The following is a 19,093-nucleotide window of genomic DNA, read 5'->3' on the forward strand; positions in this document are numbered from 1 at the left end:
TGGACTATCCTCGGAATCAGGCCCCATTTCGAGCTTACGGCCCGTCTACTTAATGCCCAACATCTGTGAGCCTTCTCAATACGCTTCCGAATGTGACGCTTTCATAGTCAGATATCGAAGTCGTTTTGTTTAGAAAACGTGTTGAATCAAATTGGCCCACCTTTGTCTTCCTCGTGAACTGGCATATTTAAGTCCTCTATGGGTTAACATTGAGACCTTTTGGTCTAGCCCAGTCATATGCCATATGCAAGTCCTTTTCGGTCCTTCTGCATACTGGTCATTAATGATGGTCACCCAAAGTAGTGGCAATAAAATGTCCCCCTGTGGCGTGCCCAGTGCCACTTTCTTCCTAATATTTATTATTCCGTTTGTAACAACCCGAAATATTGATCTGAGACACTATATTATCTACGATAAAAAAATAAAATTGTTGCAGTATGTTTGTTCGTTTTGTTTTTGTTTTTTTTTTTTGTTTGTTCGTTTGTTTGCCTGTTACCTATAGAATCAAAAACGGCTGAACAGATTTTCATGAAATTTCCACAGATGGTACAGTTTGGGCCCCCGGTGAAAATAAACCCTTCTCCATACCCCAATTTTCAAAATCGCCAGATCTCGGAGATGCGTGCTCCGATTTAAGCGAAATTTTGTATGCCACCTTATGGTACCCCAAAAACACGAAATTGTATAAAACTTTGGGGTCAAATAACCTGGGGGGACGCCCCATCGCAATACCCACCCGGACGGACATGTTTACCGATAGAGACAATATGGGTATCAAATGAAATATATTTAAGAGTAGAGTACGAGGGGGGAGGGGAGTCCCCCACCATCAAAAAACCCGCCAACAGGGGTATTTCACCGCTTTGGACAATATGGGATTCAAATGAAAGGTATTTATGAGTAGAGTATGAACTTGGTATAAAAAGAGCACCCTATGTATCGGGGGGTACCCCACCCCCAAAAACACCACCAAACAGTACACTTTTACCGCTTTGGGCAATGTGGGTAGCAAATGAAAGGTATTAAAAAGTAATGTTCAAATCTGACATCAAAATGTATTCCTTGGTGTCTGAGGGACCTCCCCACCCCACAAAACATCCCAACAGGACATCTGAACCGATTTGGACAATATGGATATCAAATAGAAGATATTTAAAAGTATAGTAAAAAGCTAATATAAAAATGTATTCCTTGGTTTTTGAGGCGCCCCAACCCCCCAAAAGCCCCTCAACATATTTACCGGTTGGGACAATACGGGTATCAAATGAAAGGTATTTGGAAGTTGAGTATACATCTGTTATATGAATTAGGTCCAAGGTGTCTACGGGGCCTCTCCAACCCCAAAAACGGGCATAAATGTCCAACGTCACAAAATGGGTATAAAATTAAAGTTCTTTAAGAGTTGACTACGAATCTGATATACATGTTTGAAACCGAGTCTGGGACCGGGCCACACACTAAATACCCTTCAATAAGATGTGTAGTTCCTTCGGGATAATATGTGAATTTAACGCAAGGTCTATGATATTAGAGTTCGAATCTATTGTTGATATAAGGAAACTAGGTAACGTCCTGCCGTTCTGCCGGACGTGTAGATCTCGGCATTAAAGGACTCAAATAAATTGTCTTTTGGGTCTTAGCGTCGGGGGGATCGACGCTCTTCTTCCAATAAACACAACACCAAACTGTCATGTGGGACGACCGATAATATATTATATTCAAATGGAAGGGCATGTCAGAGGGCCGCAACCTTATAACGGAAATATTCACCGACCATAGCAATTTGAGAAATTTGGGAAATGTGAGAAATTTGGGAGTAGAGCACCAATATGATATCCACAATGGGGCGAAATGTCTGAAAGGCCGTACCAGCACCACCAAACAGGACTTTTTTCCTGACCGCCGTGCCAATATAGGGCTCAGATAAAATAAGACAGTGAAAGAAGGCGCAGGGGTGCGGGCCTTGCCCTTGTCCTTATAGTATATATATATATATATATACTAGCTGACCCGGGCCCGCTCCGATGCGCCTTCTTTTACTTTATATGGAACAAAATTTTCCATGGAACATTTATTTTCGAAAATTTAAGAGCTTTTGGTGAAATACCATGCTACGAAAATAGTATATCGCTTGACTAACAGTTTAACAATAAAAGTGCCTTTATCTGAACCCCATATGGTGTGTATTGGTCTACGAATTTAAGTTCGGATGTAAGGTGTACTCCATTCTTAAAATACTTTATTTCAGCCCGATATTCTCATGATATCTGATTTAGGGGTGTTTTCGGGGGTAAGATGGTCTCCCAGACACTTGGCCCTGAAAAATATCAGCATAGTGCTCTTCTTTCAAATACCATTTATTTAAACCCCATATTACCATTGGTTTAGGAGAGTTTACACTATGAGGCGTCCCCCAAACACATGACCCAAAATAGGTTATAAAATTCGTTTTCTAATCTCATCAGTCGAACAACTTTTATCTTTTGGGCGGTGTTTTGGGGAAGGGGTGATGCCTTAAATACATGGTATTACATTTGGATATCAAATTCGTATTCTACTCCCAAATACCTTTATTTGAGCCCCATTTTGCGACGGTCAGTAAAAAATTGCTGCTTCTGGAGTATTTTGGGAAAGGGTAGCCCCCCAGAAAATTTGTCCCGAAAGTGGGTATCAATTCTCGATCTACCCCCCAATACCTTTCACTTAAGCTCTACATTGACATGGTTGGTAAATATGCCCGATTTAGGGGTGTTTTGGGGATTGGGGTGGTCCCCCAAACACTAAGCCCTGAAAAAAATTAGCAACATGTTCTATTCTCATATAACTATATATCATTTATTTGTTGATAACAGATACGTGGTCTACTCCCACATACCTTTAATTTAAGCCCCATATTTCCATGTCGGCAAACATGACCGGCTTGGGGCGTGTTTTGGGGAATTGGCGGCCACTCAGTGAGTTGGCCTTGAAAATGTATATCGGGGTGTCCCATAGACACTTTTCCCGAATATTGATATCAGATTCGTGTTTTACTCACAAAGACCTTTCATTTGAGCCCCATATGGCTATGGTCGTAAATTTGTCCCCTATGGGGAATGTTTTTGGAGAGAGGCGGCCCCTCAAACACTTGATCCCATATTTGGATATCAAATTCGTATTCTACACTCAAATACCTTTTATTTAAGCCCCATATTCCCATGGTCAGTAAATAAATCCAGTTTGGGGGGTGTTTTGGGGAAGGGGTGGACCCCCAGAAACGTGGTCCCACATTTGGATATCAGATTCGTATTCCATTTGCAAATACCTTTCATTTGAGTCCCATATTGCCATGGTAGGTAAATATGTCCGATTTAGAGGTGTTTTGGGGCTTGGGGTGGTCCCCCTAGCACTTGGTCCGACAATTGGATATCAGAAACGTTCTTATTTGAGCCTCATATTGCAATAGTCAGAAAATACTTACTCTTTGGGTGGTGTTGTGGGGGTGGCATGGCCCCATAGACACTTTTCCCGAACATTGATTTCAAATTCGTGCTTTACTTCCAAAGACCTTTCATTTGAGCCCCATATTGCTATGGTCGTAAATTTGTCCCTTTTGGGGGTTGTTTTTGGTGAGAGGCGGCCCCACAAACACTTGATTCCATATTTGAATATCAGATTCGTATTCTAAATTCAAATACCTTTTATTTAAGCCCCATATTCCCATGGTCAAAAATAAGTCCAGTTAGGGGGATGTTTTGGGGAAGGGGTGGACCCTCAGAAACGTGGTCCCAAATTTGGAAATCATATTCGTATTCTACTCGCAAATTCCTTTCATTTGAGTCCCATATTGCCATGGTAGGTAAATATGTCCGATTTAGGGGTGTCTTGGGGTGGTCCCTCTAGCAATTGGTCCGATAATTGTATATCATATACGTCTTCTTATCCTAAATACCTTTCATTTGAGTCCCATATTGACGTGATTGGTCTAAATATATGTCTGGTAGGTTTTAGGGTGGGGCCGCCCCCCTAGGTACCCCATCCGAAATTTGGATACCAAATTTTTATTTTTAGGATACAATATGAGAGCACACAAAATTTCAAGAAAATCGGTTCAGCCGTTTCTGAGGCTATAAGAAACACACATACAAACAAACCTACAAACAAACACAAATTGATTTTTATATATAAGAATTTAAGGATGGGGCTATACTAATCTGGGCGTTCCGTTGTACAGTATTAAAATTCTTGACCGTCTTCACATTCTGAGTCGATCTAGCACGAAATTTTGCAACAATACTTCTTATCGACGAAGGTCGTTGGGGAATGCAAATGGGTCATATAGGTTCAGATTTATATATAGCTTCCACACAAACCATTCCCCAGATTTGTCTTCTTGAGCTCCTAGTGGACTCAATTTTCATCGGATTTTGTTGAAACTTGGCTCCATGATTATTGTTTAGACTTCCAATAACATTGCCAAACGCTGTCCTACAAACTATTCTGATGTGAGTTAATGTTGGTCTAATCATGCTTCCTGCCGTTGCCTTTTTAGCCCCTTCCAAAATGTTTGATATTAAGTTCAATTTTCTGTCCAGCACAACACCCAGGTATTTGGCGTTCCCAAGGAGGCAGGTGCCACTGTGGGTAACTTGTATACGCTACTGAAAAGAACTACTTCTGTCTTATGCGGACAGACCAAGACCACTTTTGGTAGCCCATTTCGCTCTCATATGTAGAGCTTCCTGAAAGTTTGGGCCAAGTCGTCCATAACGGTAACTTTTTACTTTTCCATTTTAGTGTTAACAATCCTTAAGGCTATTTTTTGTGTTGCACTAATTTTTCATAAATTTTATTTGAATTCCAATTCCTGCTCATAATATAGGCAATCCATAGCTTTAAACAAAATTTTGAAAAGTTGGAGAATGTTTTGCATTTCAAACACGTTACCATATTAGCATATTAGACCTAAAGTCACGGCCAAAACCTATTCATACGCACTCATACTTGTACATGCGTGTGAAGGAATTCTCTATTTGTCTATGTGTTAGTTCCAAGGGCCTAAAAACAGGGAAACAAATAAGTCGTGCCACTTCCCCTCGTCGTTACTTGGCGAAATTTTTGGAAGGCTTACAAAAGAGTAAACAACTTTTTCTATGTTGACTTAATTGTTGGTTCGACAAAAAATGCAAAATCAACTCTCAGGTGATGGGAGTTGGTAGGCCGGCCGGGATTCGACAAAGGAACGAAAATGAAAAACTTTCTCATTTTGTTGTGTGTGCGCATTTGTTTGTGTAGAGCACGGTTGAAATGAATGTCCTTATGTTCGAAAACATACTTTGGTTGTTTTTTTTTTGTTGTTTTGTTTTTGTTTTTACCATTGTTCTGTTTTGTAAGGCAGTTGTTGTTGTTTTTGCGGATGATGCTGCTTTTATTTCTTCTGTTGTTGGTGTTTAATGGTTTTGAGCACTTAAATGTGATTCTTGTTGTGAAACAAAGAACGGAAAAAGGCTTAAAAAGGACACTTAGCTTCTAATGGGTTTTATTTGTCTAATTCTTGATATTGATTTCGTGTTTGCCGTTGGCCCAAAGTTTAAGTGTTTAAGAGGCTTCTGTATGCCATTGGGACTTTGATTTATGCTGGACGCACGTTCAAGTGTTTACTTAGAGTGACGACACGACGCCAATGCTTGTTGTTTAAGGTGAAATGAAAATGATTTCTTTGTGGCGACGATTTCAGATTTGCATAATAATACCAGAGTAACGTTTACATATTAAACTGCTAAACTTTGTTAATCACGTGAAATTTCTGGAGTTGAAACTTTTACCCATGCGGAAGCAGGTAAGGTATTTGAGCAACGAGCAAAGCAATTTACTGCTGCAAATTTTAGCCCAATAGGAAAAAATCTAAAATTTTTTTTAAACCCAGAAAAGTGTATTCTTAATTCGGAATATAAAAGCTGCATCCACATATAATCCGATGTATACTTATGTAAACGAGGGCTTTAAGACAAGTGTCTTGAATTGCTATCGGTGAAGCTAACTCGGACAAAAGCTACATAGGACCGATTATTACCACCGATAAACATTGAGTTGGGGTTGAATTTTTGGGACAGTCTGAAATCAAAATAACTCAGACATTTTGCCGTTCGTTCAAGCCAACGACACCAAAGCAGTGACCTCTTTAAGTCTATACATGGGCTATATAATTTTGAAGTGTTGAAAATCAGTCCATAACCTGATATAGCTCCAATATAAACCGGTCTCTTGATTATCCTTGTTCGGAAGCTTTAATATTTGCTAGCTTGACAGAAGTTTGGTATGTAGAATAAAATAATGCCCTTCAACTAAATTTTATTTTGTATCAATTTTAAGCAGAGTCCATGGTGGAGGGTTCTTAAGATTCGGCTCGTCGAACTAAGCACCATTTTCTTTGCCATTTAGACCACATTTGTTATCCGATTTTGCTGAAATTTAGGAAAGTGAGTGCTAGGCCCTTCGACATCCTTTATCAATTTGGCCCAGATTTGTTTAGATTTGGATATAGCTCCCATATAGACCGATCAGCGGATTTAAAGTCTTAGGCCCCTAAAATCCAGATTTATTACACGATTTTGCTGAAATTTGAGACAGTGAGTTGTGTTAGGCCCTTCGACATCTTTCTTCAATTTGGCTCAGAGCGGTCCAGATTTGGATTTAGCTGCCATATAGACCGATCCGCCGATTTAGAGTCTTGGGCCAATAAAAGCCACATTTTGGGACAGTGAGTTGTGTTAGGCCCTTGGCTATTCTTTTTTAAGTTGGCCCAAATCGGTCCAGATTTGGATATAGCTGCCATATAGACCGATGCGCCGATTTAAGGTCCTAGGCCCATAAAAACCACATTTATTATCCGATTGTGCTGAAATTTGGGACAGTGAGTTGTGTTAGGCCCTTCAACATCCATCATCAATTTGGCTCAGATCGGTCCAGATTCAGATATGTTGCAATATAGAGCGATCCGCCGATTTAAGGTCCTAGGCCCATAAAAGTCACATTTATTATCCGACTTTGCTGAAATTTAGGGCAGTGAGTTGTATTAGGTCCTCCCACATCCTTCTTTAATTTGGCATAGATCGGTCCAGATTTGGATACAGCTGCCATACAGACAGATCTCTCAGTTTAAAGATTTGGGCCCATAAAAGGCGCATTTATTGTCCGATGTCGCCGAAGTTTGGGACAGTGAGTTGTGTTAGGCCCTTAGACGTCCTTCTTCAATTTGGCCCAGATCGGTTCAGATCTGCATATAGCTACCATATAGAATGAACTCTATATTTAAGGTTTTGAGCACATAAAAGGCGCATTTATTGTCCGATTTTGCTGAAATTTGGGACAGTGAGTTGTGTTAAGACTTTCAATATCATTCTTCAATTTGGCCCAGACCAGTACAGATTTGGATATAGCTGCCAAATAGACCGATCTCTCGATTAAAGGTTTTGAGCCCATAAATGGCGAATTTATTGTTCGATGTCGCCGAAAATTGAGACAGTGGGTTATGTTTAGACTTTCGATATCATTCTTCAATTGGGCCCAGATCGGTCCAGATTTGGATATAGCTGCCATATAGCCCGATCTCCCGATTTAAGGTTTTGAGGCCATAAAAGGAGCATTTATTGTCCGATTTCTCCGAAATTTGGGATAGGGAGTTGTGTTAGGCTCTTCGACATTTATCTGCAACTTGATCCAAATCCGATATCTCGATTTAAAGTCTTGGCCCAATAAAAGGCGCATTTATAATCCGATTTCACTGAAATTTGACACAATGACGTACGTTAGGCTTTTTGGCATCCGTTTCGTATATAGTTCAGATCGGTTTATTTTTCGATATAGCTACTAAAAAGAGGCCACCGTAGCGCAGAGGTTAGCATGTTCGCCTATGGCGCTGAACGCCTGGGTTCGAATCCCGGCGAGACCATCAGAAAAAATTTTCAAACTGCGGTTTCCACACCTAATGCTGACAAAATTTTTGAGGTTCTTTGCCATGTAAAACATCTCTTCAAAGAGGTGTCGCACTGCGGCACGCCGTTCGGACTCGGCTATAAAAAGGAGGCCCCTTATCATTGAGCTTAAAACTTGAATCGGACTGCACTCATTGATGTGTGAGAAGTTTGCCCCTGTTCCTTAGTGGAATGGTCATGGGCAAAATTTGCAATTTGCTATTAAAAAGATCAAAATTTTGTTTTACACAATTGAACAATGACTTGTTCTTATTAGTATTTGATTCAAATCGGAACATATTTCGATTTAGCTGCTATGGGGCATATGGTATGCATTTTTCACCGGATTTTGTTGAAAAGTGGTTTAGATATAAACCCGAAGTGGTGGATATCCAAAGTTTGGCCCGGCCGAACTTGGCCCGGCTTTAGAAACAATTTTAACGAAATTTTGTCTAAAAAAAATAATTTAGGGATGGGGTCCGGCCTTTGCTGAAGTTTTGTCATAAGAGAATACTACGCTGAAATTTTGTCTGTAGAAAAATATCATTAAAATTTTTTTAGAAAAAAAAAATTTTTTACTAGAAATTTCATTACAATGTTGTCCTTAAAAAAAAAATTACGGCGACCCTAAGCAAAATGTTGTCTTTGTAGAATATTATAAAAATTAAATTTTGTCATTACAAAAAATGTCAATGAAATTTTAGTTTAGAATAAATTTAATTTAAATGTTTTCTTTAGACAAAATCATTTGTGGGGGCTAGGGCCCGAGGGCCCCCCCTAGCTACGTCCCTGATGGCAGCTATACCAAAACATGGACTGATATAGCCCATTTACAATCCCAACCGACCTACACAAATAAGAAGTATTTGTGCAAAATTTCAAGCGGCTGGCCAGCCGCTCGTATGTTACAACATTTAAGTACTCGAATGTTACCGTGTTTCGACAGACAGACGGACAGATCGACGTACATGTCTAAATCAACTTAAAATGTCATGACCATCAAGAATATATATACTTTATAGGGTCTTAGATGCATATTTCCAGGAGTTACAAACAGAATGACGAAATTGGTAAGCCCCTATCCTATGGTGGAGGGTATACAAATAAAGGCTGCTCTTTCTCTCCTGTGTACGCGAACACACTCATTATTTACCAAATTTAGCAGAAATTTTAATTTTAAGTTTGTATTCCAACCATTATCTCTAATGTGAACAAGTTTTCAAATCCGCCCACATTTAGTTATAGCTGCCACGAAGATCGATATATTTTACGGCCTCAAGCCGATTTCTTATATGATTTTAGTGATAGGGCCAAGGATAGGCCCTGCGAACTGCAGAGCTTTTTTATGATTTTGCCTGAAATGTTGTTCGACACAAATCCAAATATTTGTTGTAATATATAGCAAGTACTTGACTGTTAATAAAATTGGTTTAAATTGAAATAAATCATGATCGGTTCACTTCAAAGTTGTGGTCGATGGTATTTTTCTCCTCCATTAAATGTGAACACAATTTAAAAATTTCACAGCAAATATGTTTCAAAAAGTGCAAACAATGGTGATGGAAAACGAAGGGGAGGGATTCAACTTACCCATAACATTGCACTGCCTCTCTGGACTTAGTGTGGTACTTGTTGGAGGCGTTATTTGTGCCGATGATGCACTGGTCACAAAACTTGTCGCATTTGGTTTTGACTCCGATGGCTGGCTTAACCTAAAACTATCGCTAAAACTATGGCTTTGACTGTTGTCGCTGACGCTGCTGATGCTGCTGCTAAAGTTTGAACTAAACAAGTTGCCGCCCAAAGTTTGTTGTGGCTTTGCGCTGTCAGGACTTGTGTTTGCATTTGTTGGCGTTATCGGGGGCCCCCGGGGTGAAAGGGAGGCTGGGGACAATGGGTCGTTATCTTTGCCATTTGAATTAGAAATTAAAAGTGACTGTTGTTTTGCATTCGTTTGGTTTTGTTTGGACTCAGAGCCATTGTCGTTGCCTGGTGTCTGCTGGTGCTTTGTTGTGTCCGTCTGTTGTTGTTGTTGTTGTGGCTGTTGTCCTAAGTCAGCAGATGCCGTTAACATAATATCAATATTTACAACACTGCCAACACCGAGGTCCTCGTTGGACCCACCAGAGCTGGTGCTTAGAGTGCCGCTGTGGCTTTTGCCACCCTTGTCGAGTTGACTTTTAATGCCATTGCCAGTGGTTTGAGTGGGTCTATTGCTGCTCCTTGAATTCTGATAGGGATTGCTGAATGGAGATATGTTATCATAGCTGTTGGCGTTGCCATCCATGGCAGAGTATCCACTTTCGGTATTGTCACTGAAATTTATTTCATACTTCAAATTCCCACTTTTATCCAGCTGTTGTGATTCCTCACCCACAGCGGCAGATGCTGCTGCTGCTGCTGCCCCAATTTGTTGTGTGGCTGGGGATGCTGTTTTTGCGGTTGCTTGCAGTGACAGTGCATCTAAGTCGATATCGAGGTTTTCATAGTTTCTATCATCCGCTTCGAAAGAAGCATCACCTGCCAGTGGGTCATAATTTTTGTTATTTTTCTCGGTGGAGGTCAACCAGCGATGAAAGGCATCATCTTGGTCGCCATCTTTGGCTGCTTTGGTAGTGACAGCAACAGTGGCAATATTTTCATTGCTCGTTAGCTGTTGTTGCTGGCGTTGCCTCTGCAGAATTCTTTTGTTAATTTTGTCCCTATTGGGTTTGTCATAATCCCAAGGTGAAAACATTTGTTTCTGTTGTTGATTCTAATGATGAGTTGTTGTTGTTAGCATTTGAAATATCCCCATTTTCGTTGGTTTTCCAAAGGGATGTTTGCATAGGAAAATACAAAAAATGAAAGAAGGGCAAAATTTATTTAATGAATCATTTAAGGCGATAAAATCTAGGAAGTTCATTAAAAAGTATTTGAATTGACAATGAGCGTAAAAAGGGACATTTATCAGCCAAGTGTATTATTTCCCTAAATTTTGTTGTTTCTTTTTTTGTTCATCTTCTTCTTCGTTAACAGTTTTGAAAGATTATGATTAAAAAGTAGGCTTCAATGGAAACTTGGGGCTCAAAAGGGATAACTTTCGGCATGAAATCATCAAATGTTAATTAATTCATGGTTTCTATATTAATATCAAATTGAATTGTCTTGATTCCAGAAAATTAGCAGTATCCATGACCGCTGATTAAACATTTTGTTTGATTGTAGTAACAAGTTGGTCTGTTTGTCTGCAGTAATCAAGCAAAAGTCTTTTACAAGTCCGAAACAGAGTAAATTTCGGCCGGGCCGAATATTACATACTCTACACCATGGATTTTGCATATGACAAGTGCGACTTTTTGAAAAATATAGGAGCTATATCAAGCTATGGGCCGTATTTGTCAAGGTTGTCAGAAGTCAAAAGAAAAATAGACCATATTTAAAAATTCAGTCAAATCGGATTAGAATTGCGCACTCTAAAGGATCACGAAGTCAAAGCGGGATTCCGTTTTACACGGCAGCTATATCAGGTTATCTACAAATTTGGTCCATACCTTGCGCATTTGTTGGAAATAATGCAAAATTTCAGCAACATCGGATAAGAATTTCGGCTTCTTGAGTCTCAAGAAGTCAAATCAGGAGATTGGTTTATATAGAAGCTATTTATGTCAGGTTATGGATTGATTTGGTCCATAATTGCCACAGTTGTTAGATGTCAAAACCAAAAACAGGGTCAAGAAGACAAACTGGGAGATCGGTTTATATGGCAGCTATATCAAAACATGAACCGATTTGGCCCATTTACCATCCCATCTGATCTACACTAATTGGAAGTGTTGGACAAAATTTTAAGTGCCTATCATTATTCCCTCAAAAGTTAACGTGTTTTAAACAGAGGCCACCGTAGCGCACACGTTAGCATGTCCGCCTATGACCCTAAATGCCTGGGTTCGACTCCTGGCGAGACCATCAGAAAAAATTTTCTACGGTGGTTTCCCCCCTAATGCTGGCAACATTTGTGAGGTACTATGCCTTGTTAAACTTCTCTCCAAAAAGGTGTCGCACTGCGGCACGCCGTTTGGACTCGGCTATAATGATAAGGGCATCATTTAGCTTAAAATTTGATTCGGACTGTACTCATTGATATGTGAGAAGTTTGTCTCTGTTCCTTAGTGGAATGTTCATGAGCAAAATTTGCATTTGCAAACAAACAGAAAGATAGACGACGGACGGACATGGTTAAATCAACTTAAAATGACATGAATATCAAGAATATATATATACTTTGTTGGGTCTCAGATCAATATTTAGATGAGTTGCTAAAGGAATGACGACATTAGTACACCCCCATCCTATGATGGAGGGTACAGAAAGAATGTTAAGTTTGGGCTGGGCAAAATATCTTTGTTCTAAAAGACAAAATGTATATGCCACCGTTCTGCAGAGTCGGAGTCTTGGAGTCAGAGTCGAGCAATTTTGCAAGAAGTCGGAGTCGAGTTATTATATTAAAAAAAAATTTTTAGAATAAAAAAATAAATTGTTGTTTTTTATTATAGAAGACTGTTGTACTCAATTTTGTTGTTTTTAATTCCAGCTCGAGGTCTTATATTGGGTTGCCCAAAAAGTAATTGCGGATATTTTAAAAGAAAGTAAATGCATTTTTAATAAAACTTAGAATGAACTTTAATCAAATATACTTTTTTTACACTTTTTTTCTAAAACAAGCTAAAAGTAACAGCTGATAACTGACAGAAGAATGAATGCAATTACAGAGTCACAAGCTGTGAAAAAATTTGTCAACGCCGACTATATGAAAAATCCGCAATTACTTTTTGGGCAACTTAGTAGTTTTTTTATTTAATTTATTTTTCAATATTTCAATTATAATATCTTGAAAATTCATTCCAACGAAATATTGATAAACAAATTAAATAAAAAAAAACAAGTAAAAAGGCGTTAAGTTCGGCCGGGCCGAACTTTGGATACCCACCACCTCGGGAATATATGTAAACCACCTTTCATCAAAATTCGGTGGAAATTTCATACCGTATGTCCCATATCAGTTATATCAAAATATGTTCCGATTTGGACCAAATACTAAAAGTTCACTAGCTATATCTAAAAATAAACCGATCTGAACCATATACGACACGGATGTCGAAAAGCCTAACATAAGTCACTATGTCAAATTTCAGTGAAATCGGATTATAAATGCGCCTTTTATGGGACCAAGACCTTAAATCGCGATATCGGTCTACATGGCAGCTATATTCAAATCTCTACCGATCTGGGCAAAATTGAAGAAGGGCTTCGAAGAGCCTCACCAAACTCATTGTCTCAAATTTCAGCGACATCGGACAATAAATGCGTCTTTTATGGCCCCAAAACCTAAAACGTAGATATCGGTCAATATGGCAGCTATATCCAAATCTGAACTGATCTGTGCGATATTGCAGAAGTATGTCAAGGGGTTTAACTTAACTCACTGTCCCAAATTTTGGCGACATCGGATAATAAATAAGCATTTTATGGGCCCAAAACCATAAATCAAGAAATCGGTCTATATGGCAGCTATATCCAAATCTGAACCGATCTGGGCCAAATTGAAGAAAGATGTCGAAGGGCATAACACAACTCACTGTCCCAAATTTCAGCAAGATCGGATAATAAATGTGGCTTTTATGGGCCTTAGACCCTAAATCGGAGGATCGGTCTATATGGCAGCTATATCCAAATCTGGACCGATCTGAGCCAAATTGACGAAGGATGTTGAAGGGCCTAACGCAACTCACTATCCCAAATTTCAGCGAAATCGGATAATAAATGTGGCTTTTATGGGACTTAGACCATAAATCGGATGATCGGTCATATGGCAGCTATATCCAAATCTGAACCGATCTGAGCCAAATTCACGAAGGACATTTTAGGGCCTAACACAACTCACTGTCTCTAATTGTAGCAAAATCGGATAATAAATGTGGCTTTTATGGGCTTAATACCCTAAATTTGAGGATCGGTCTATATGGCAGCTATATCCAAATCTGAACCGATCTAAGCCATATTGACGGAGGATGTCTAAGGGGCTAACACAACTCACTGTCCCAAATTTCAGCAAAATCGGATAATAAATGTGGCTTTTATGGGCCTAAGACCCTAAATCGGCCGATCGGTCTATATGGGGGCTATATCAAGATATAGTCCGATATACCCCATCTTCGAACTTGACCCCATCCTTCGGTGGTGGGTATAAAAATAAAAGCGTGCTCAGTTCGGCCCGGCCAAATCTTGGGAACCCACCACCATGGATTCTGCTACAATATAGGAACTATATCTGGTTATAGACTGATTTGGACCGTAATAGACACAGTTGTTGAGAGTCATAACAGAACACTATATGGAAAATTTCAGCCAAATCGGACAAAAATCGCAGCTTGCAAGGGCTCAAGTAGTCAAATCGGGAGATCGGTTTATATGGGAGCTATAACACGTTCTTGACCGATTTGAGCCGTACTTGGCACAGTTGTTGAGAGTGCTAATAACTAATAAGTGCAAACCATTGTTCAATTGTGTATAACAAAATTTTGATCTCTTTGGTAGCTATATCTAAAAATAAACCGATCTGAATCATATACGACACGGATGTCGTAAAGCCTAACATAAGTCACTGTGTAAAATTTCAGTGAAATCGGATTATAAATGCGCCTTTTAGGGGGGGCCAAGAAGATCGAGCTATCGGTCTATATAGCAGCTATATGCAAATCTGGACTGATTTGGATCAAGTTGAAGAAAAATGTCAAAGGCCCTAACACAATTCACTGTCCCAAAATTCGGCGAAATCGGACAAAAAATGCTCCTTTTATGGCGCCAAAACCTTAGATCGACAGATCGGTCTATATGGCAGCTATATGCAAATCTTGATCGATCTGATCCAAATTGCAGAAGTATGTTAAGGGGCTTAACATAACTGACTGTCCCAAATTTTAGCGACATAGGACAATAAATGCGCCTTTTATGGGCCCAAAGCCTTAAATCGAGAGATCTGTCTATATGGCAGCTATATCCAAATCTGAACCGATCTGGGGCAAATTAAAGAAGAATGTTAAAAGACATAACATAACTCTCTGTTCTAAATTTTAGCAAAATCGGATAATAAATATGGCTTTTATGGGCCTAAGTCCCTAAGTCGGCGGATTTCAGCTCAATATCTCTACTTTTAAAGACTGTAGCGTGATTTCAACAGTTAGACGGACGGACATGTCTAGATCGTCTTAGATTTTTACGCTGATTAAGGATATATATTCTTTATAGGGTCGGAAATGGATATTTCAATGTTTTGCAAACGGAATGATAAAATGAATATACCCCCATCCTTCGGTGGTGGGTATAAAAATCTTGCAATTTTCGGTCTTATTATACCCTCCACCATAAGATGGGGGGTATACTAATTTCGTCATTCTGTTTGTAACTACTCGAAATATTCGTCTGAGACCCCATAAAGTATATATATTCTTGATCGTCGCGACATTTTATGTCGATCTAGCCATGTCCGTCCGTCTGTCCGTCCGTCCGTCCGTCTGTCTGTCGAAAGCACGCTAACTTCCGAAGGAGTAAAGCTAGCCGCTTGAAATTTTGCACAAATACTTCTTATTAGTGTAGGTCGGTTGGTATTGTAAATGGGCCATATCGGTCCATGTTTTGATATAGTTGCCATATAAACCGATCATGGGTCTTGACTTCTAAAACCTCTAGAGGACGCAATTCTTATCCGATTAAAATGAAATTTTGCTCGACGTGTTTTATAATGATATCCAATAACTGTGCTTAGTACGACGCAAATCGGTTCATAACCTGATATAGCTGCCATATAAACCGATCTTGGGTCTTGACTTCTTGAGCCTCTAGAGGGCACAATTCTTATATGATTTGGCTGAAATTTTGCACAACGTATTTTATTATGACTTTCAACAACTGTGCCCAATAAGGTACAAATCGGTTCATAACCTGATATAGCTGCCATATAAACCGATCTGGTTTCTTGTCTTCTTTAGCCTCTAGAAGTCACAATTTTTATCCGATTCGCCTGAAATACGACGACGTCCTTTCATGACCATCAATATACGTGTTCATGGTGGTCTGAATCGATCTATATTTTGATACAGCTCCCATATAGATCGATCTCTCTATTTTACTTCTTGAGCCCCCAAAGGGCGCAATTCTTATTCGATTTGGCTCGTCTCTAATATTCATTCCATTATGGTCCGAGTCGGATCATAACTTGATAGCAATTCTTTTCTTTTATCCTTTCCTTTCCTTTGTTTGTCTAAAAATAGACACCGGGAAAAGAACTTAACAAATGCGATACATGGTGGGGGGTTTATAAAATTCGTCCCGGCCGAACTTAGCACGCTTTTACTTTTTTATCATTGAAAACAAAATTTATATAAAACATTAAATTAAGCTATTGTAAAATTTTGCCTTAAAGCATACTATAGGTGAACGAGTTTAATTAGATTGTGGCATACAATAAAAGGTTTTTATACATTTGAAAACACTTTTCTAACATAACATACGAGTATGAAAAGAAAACTGAATGTTTCTTAAACACTGCCTGGTTCTGCATGACATAGTTCATCGTAGCCTGGGCAAAATTTAAGAGAGAATCATGAAAACTTTTCGAAGAGTTGCCAAACGTAATTTGACAAATTGATACAAAGGAATAGAAATGTATCAGGCCCTCCCCTCCGACCGACCCAGCCAAAGAAACTGATAAACGTGTTTCGTTGATTGTATTTGGCAAAGTTTTGCATTTCAAATACGAAACGACATTATTATTTACATGGTCTGCCTCCCTTAACAAAGTCAACAATTGTCCCAGCCCAAGGAATTTCCTTGAGGAAGGACACATTTTTCAGCGCATTTTATTGCCTCATTGTGCGTAAGTTTGTTTATGCCTATGTGTCCTTTGTCCGTAAAGGCATTCCAAGTTTTTCCCATGCCTATGCTCATACTCACACTCTAACCACACATACTAACACATCTAACACATATGCGTGTGTATTTTCATGCTCAAATTGAAACACACGTCTCAGATGTTTCGGCAGAACTTTTCAAGCTAAGAAAACTTCGTTTCGTTTGCATTTTATATCCTTTTTTGTTCTGCTTGAATATTAAGCCTTTTGCTTTGATGCTTCCTTATACGTAGTGCGAGATTATGAACCGCAATCCGAACGAATGGGACGAAGGGACCAAGTGTAACCATAACTTTATTGCTAAAGCAACCCCTCGGTAAAAGTTGAAGATTATTTATGTTTAAATATTAGCATGTCCTTAAAGACAATGAAGACAACCGACGAGGAAAGATATTAAAGATGATGGGACAACTGCTGCCACCAGCAAATGGAGGAAATAGGGAAAGATAGATAAGGCAGTTTTGTTTGGCTTTCCGAGTGTGCCAGCATGAAGGATAAGAATATTCTATAGTGATTTTGTTTTTATGAAAATCTAAAATATTTTAATATGTGATGTTTTTGTCTGATCCTTAACACCACAGTAAACAGTGGTAAGGTGAGATAGCACCAACATTTATAGAGGCGTCAGGTTGGACCGAGCCTATGATAAGGCTTTTGCGTCTTAAATACCTTTAATTGGAAGCACCCCTGGGGTTGAGTTGGTAACGAGCTGTGATTACTAGTACTAGTGCGGTAGTTTTGGGTTGGTTTTCTACTGGAGGCTTTGGTCTTAAATAACCGATTTTCATTGCTTTATATCACCAACATGGAATGGAAGGTATGAGTATACTTATATTATTTGAAAAACCTCGCAATATTGATCTGTGACTTTATCTTCAAGTAAAAAATTTACGATGAAATCATATTATTAATTTTTTAAACGCACCACCACAATACATTCATTATACCCTACACCACTACTTTGGTACATTGTATTATAACTTAGTGCATATATTTGTAAAAACCAGAAGGAGAGATAGACCCATTCATAAGTATACCGACCGACTCAGAGTCACTTTCTGATTCGTTTTAGCTGTGACCGTCTGCCTGTCCTACCGTCTGGTCGGTTGTAATTATCCCCTCATAATTTTGGGAGTGATAAGCAAGTTAGTATTAACTATTAATTGTATTTCAAACCTTCCGATTCTAAAAACAAGTAAAAGCGTGCTAATTTCCGCCGGGCCGAATCTTATATGCCCTTCACCATGGATCGCATTTTTCGAGTTCTTTTCCCGGCATCTCTTCTTAGGCAAAAAAGATAAAATAAAAAATTTGCTCTGCTATTAGAGCGATATCAAGATATGGTTCGGTTTGGACCACAATTAAATTATATGTTGGAGACCTGTGTAAAATGTCAGCCAATTCGAATAAGAATTGCGCCCTTTGTTGGCTCCAGAAGTAAAATAGAGAGACCGATTTATATGGGAGCTGTATCGGGCTATAGACTATTTAGACCATAATAACACGTATGTTGATGGTCATGAAAGGATCCGTCGTAAAAAATTTCAGGCAAATCGGATAATAATTGCGACCTCTAGAGGCTCAAGAAGTCATGATCCCAGATCGGTTTATCTGGCAGCTATATCAAGTTATGAACCGATTTGAACCTTATTTGACACAGTTGTTGAAAGTAAAAATAATATACGTCATGCTAAATTTCAGCCAAATCGGGTAGAATTGCACCCTCTAGAGGCTTAAGAAGTCAAGACCCAAGTTCGGTTTATATGGCAGATATATCAGGTTATTGACCGACTTGAACTTTATTCAGCACAGTTATTGGAAGTCATAGCAAAACACGTCGTGCAAAATTTCGTTCTAATCGGATAAGAATTGCGTCCTCTAGAGGCTCAAGAAGTCAAGATCCCATATCGGCATCAAAACGTGGACCGATTTGGCCCATTTACAATCCCAACCGACCTCTACTAATAGAAGTATTTGTGCAAAATGTCAAGCGGCTAGCTTAACTCCGAAAGTTAGCGTGCTTCTGACAGACAGACAGACGGAAGGACGGACGGACTGACGGACGGACATGGCTAGATTGACTTAAAATGACATGACGATCAAGAATATATATACTTTATGGGGTCTCGACGCATATTTCTAGGTGTTACAAACAGAATGACGAAACTCGTATACCCCCATCCTGTGGTGGAG

General features: G+C 39.2%; 1 protein-coding gene across 1 annotated transcript in view; it reads right to left on the minus strand.

Moving 5' to 3' along the window:
• Window positions 1–19,093, minus strand: part of LOC106092652 (uncharacterized) — a 149,596-nt gene that overhangs the window by 12,707 nt on the left and 117,796 nt on the right. The window contains exon 6 of the mRNA XM_059368832.1: window positions 9,543–10,707. Coding sequence (XP_059224815.1) covers window positions 9,543–10,707 — 1,165 coding nt within the window. The remainder of the gene's footprint in view (window positions 1–9,542; window positions 10,708–19,093) is intronic.

The sequence above is a fragment of the Stomoxys calcitrans genome, chromosome 5 (genome assembly GCF_963082655.1).
Source record: "Stomoxys calcitrans chromosome 5, idStoCalc2.1, whole genome shotgun sequence".
Taxonomy (NCBI): Eukaryota; Metazoa; Arthropoda; class Insecta; order Diptera; family Muscidae; genus Stomoxys; species Stomoxys calcitrans.